The sequence below is a fragment of the Nelumbo nucifera genome, chromosome 1 (genome assembly GCF_055504915.1).
Source record: "Nelumbo nucifera cultivar China Antique chromosome 1, China Antique-T2T, whole genome shotgun sequence".
Taxonomy (NCBI): Eukaryota; Viridiplantae; Streptophyta; class Magnoliopsida; order Proteales; family Nelumbonaceae; genus Nelumbo; species Nelumbo nucifera.
Genome location: NC_142649.1, coordinates 28,952,730 through 28,954,665, shown reverse-complemented (window position 1 = coordinate 28,954,665; position 1,936 = coordinate 28,952,730). Strand labels below are relative to the sequence as shown.

The 1,936-nt window shown below is 37.9% G+C and overlaps 1 protein-coding gene across 1 annotated transcript; it reads right to left on the bottom strand.

The window, feature by feature from the left end:
• Nucleotides 1–374: 374 nt before the first annotated feature.
• Nucleotides 375–1,631, bottom strand: LOC148803054 (exopolygalacturonase-like). Its single transcript, XM_088897359.1, has 3 exons — nucleotides 1,461–1,631; nucleotides 1,050–1,361; nucleotides 375–941 (listed from the first exon to the last, which is right to left on the bottom strand). The coding sequence occupies exons 1-3, from the start codon at nucleotides 1,578–1,580 to the stop codon at nucleotides 390–392; spliced, it is 984 nt and encodes a 327-aa protein (XP_088753485.1). The 5' UTR covers nucleotides 1,581–1,631; the 3' UTR covers nucleotides 375–389.
• Between the last annotated feature and the right edge of the window lie 305 nt (nucleotides 1,632–1,936).

Sequence of the window (1,936 nt, the reverse complement as noted above, 5' to 3'; positions counted from 1 at the left end):
AATAGCATTGCACACACATCAAAATTTGAATTATTTAATTAAAACATGTAGAAAATACATAAATTATTAAATATCCTTCACGCAGTTGTTCCTACATTGGGTGGAACGCAAATAGGTGGAACCTGATGGCCAGTAAAAGTGGGCTTGACATTTAAACACGTAGAATTTCCGAGTCCTAGTGGTCCATTATAAACCAAGTTGATTTCTCCAATCTCCACATTCTCACAAGGCACAGCTGGACTGCATGAAATTATTACACATTCTTGTGTTGCCGAAGTGCCATGAATGTTTTCAAATTTAACTCCACTCACCTTAACACGTGATGGTTGCTGCAAAGAAGAAAACAGGAAAAAAATATATCATTAAACCCACTAAATCTTTATGTTGTACTAAATTTCCCTTAATACTAAGTAAAAAAAATTGCTTGCCTTGTCACAGATTGCGTGTGGACAGTAGTTTTGGTCTAAGATAATTGGATTAGAGACATTGTTCATAACTATACCAATAAAAGAGATATCGGAAGCACTTCCAGGCTTAGAGTTGGGCCATGTTTTAATCCTCACACCATTAGCCGTATTTGTCAAAGTGCAATCACTTACATGCACTCCAACCACTGGTTCTTCATTGTCATATTTGCCTAAACTTCCAATGCTAATGCCATGCCCTGGTCCACATGTTACCTTGCTGACAGTTAAATCTTTAGTACCATCACCAGCTGAGACGCAATCATCACCTGTTCCAATTGTAGTATCCAAAATTTTCACTCCAGTTGATCTTCCAACATGGATGCCATCAGTGTTAAGACTGTTCTCTGGTGCTGTGACGGTGACATGTTGGAAAGTCACATTGTTTCCACCAAATAGAAAAAGGTTAAACATCTTGCTATTCAATGAGGTTATGTCATGGATGACACCATTGGTGATAAAGTTGAATCTTACGTTCTGTTAATTGTACCAAAACAAAAGTTTAATAAATTTTAATGTCATATCATTAATAGTAAGCAAAATAGAGTTTGGATTAATTGTACTTAATTCATCGAAAAAACTCACTGTTGGCAGTAGCCGACAAGTGTCAAAATGTAGGCTACAATCGTTCGCTTTCCAAGCCTGTTGTCCTTGGCCATCAAAGGTTCCACCTCCAAACACTGTGAGGCCAGTGATGGTTTCAAAAACAACCCAGGCATCGGATTTAAAGGCAGATGGATCGGCTGGAGCCTGTACCACCCCTTCAATCCGAAAGTTTATTTGTCCTTTGCAGGGTCCTAGAAACTTCACTTCATTCAATGTATACGTCCCTTTTGGAATAATAACTTGAGCTGTCCCTGTTGCTGCGCATGCATCTTTCCAAGCGTTCAACAGAGCCTTGAGTTTGTTTGTGTTTATACATACAAAACAAAACTTATAATGAATTTGGCATTCTACATATTGAGTAAATATCATTAAAGTCTGTCAAACTCTAACCTGTGTGATGTCTGCACCGGCTGCTCCACCATACTTTGTCACGTCAAAATCTTGGGCCTCTGCAACACACAACAAAAAGAACAATTGAAATACAATTTGAAGATTCAATTTGGAGCCCATTTTCTATTCTTGTCCTTCTACTTTCTTCTTCCTCTTAGGATCTATTCTCAATTGGTGCTAGAGTTTAAATGTTGATTATATATATAATAGAAGGTGTTCATAGTCTTCCACTTTATCAAAGTTACAAAGGCCAAAAACCTTGCAAAGCCAACCACATGTCAATAGGCTAGGTTACCAATAACAAAAACTTTTCCTAAATATAGATCCAGATCTACAACTCATCTATTTTCCCTCTCATTTTCCTGGTTCTTCCCCTATTAAGGAGAGACCCATGTTTATGAGCACCTGACCCTACATGTTAAAATAGACATTTCCCTTCTTTTGACCTACCCTCTCTCATTTTCTCTCCCCTACCA

Excerpts from the sequence above, each read along its gene's own strand:
- LOC148803054 (XM_088897359.1), bottom strand. The coding sequence starts at position 1,580 with ATGGGCTCCAAATTGAATCTTCAAATTGTATTTCAATTGTTCTTTTTG. Across the intron at positions 1,362-1,460 it reads CCGGTGCAGACATCACACAG|GCTCTGTTGAACGCTTGGAA; the intron begins GTTAGAGTTTGA and ends AACAAACTCAAG. Across the intron at positions 942-1,049 it reads CTTGTCGGCTACTGCCAACA|AACGTAAGATTCAACTTTAT; the intron begins GTGAGTTTTTTC and ends TACAATTAACAG.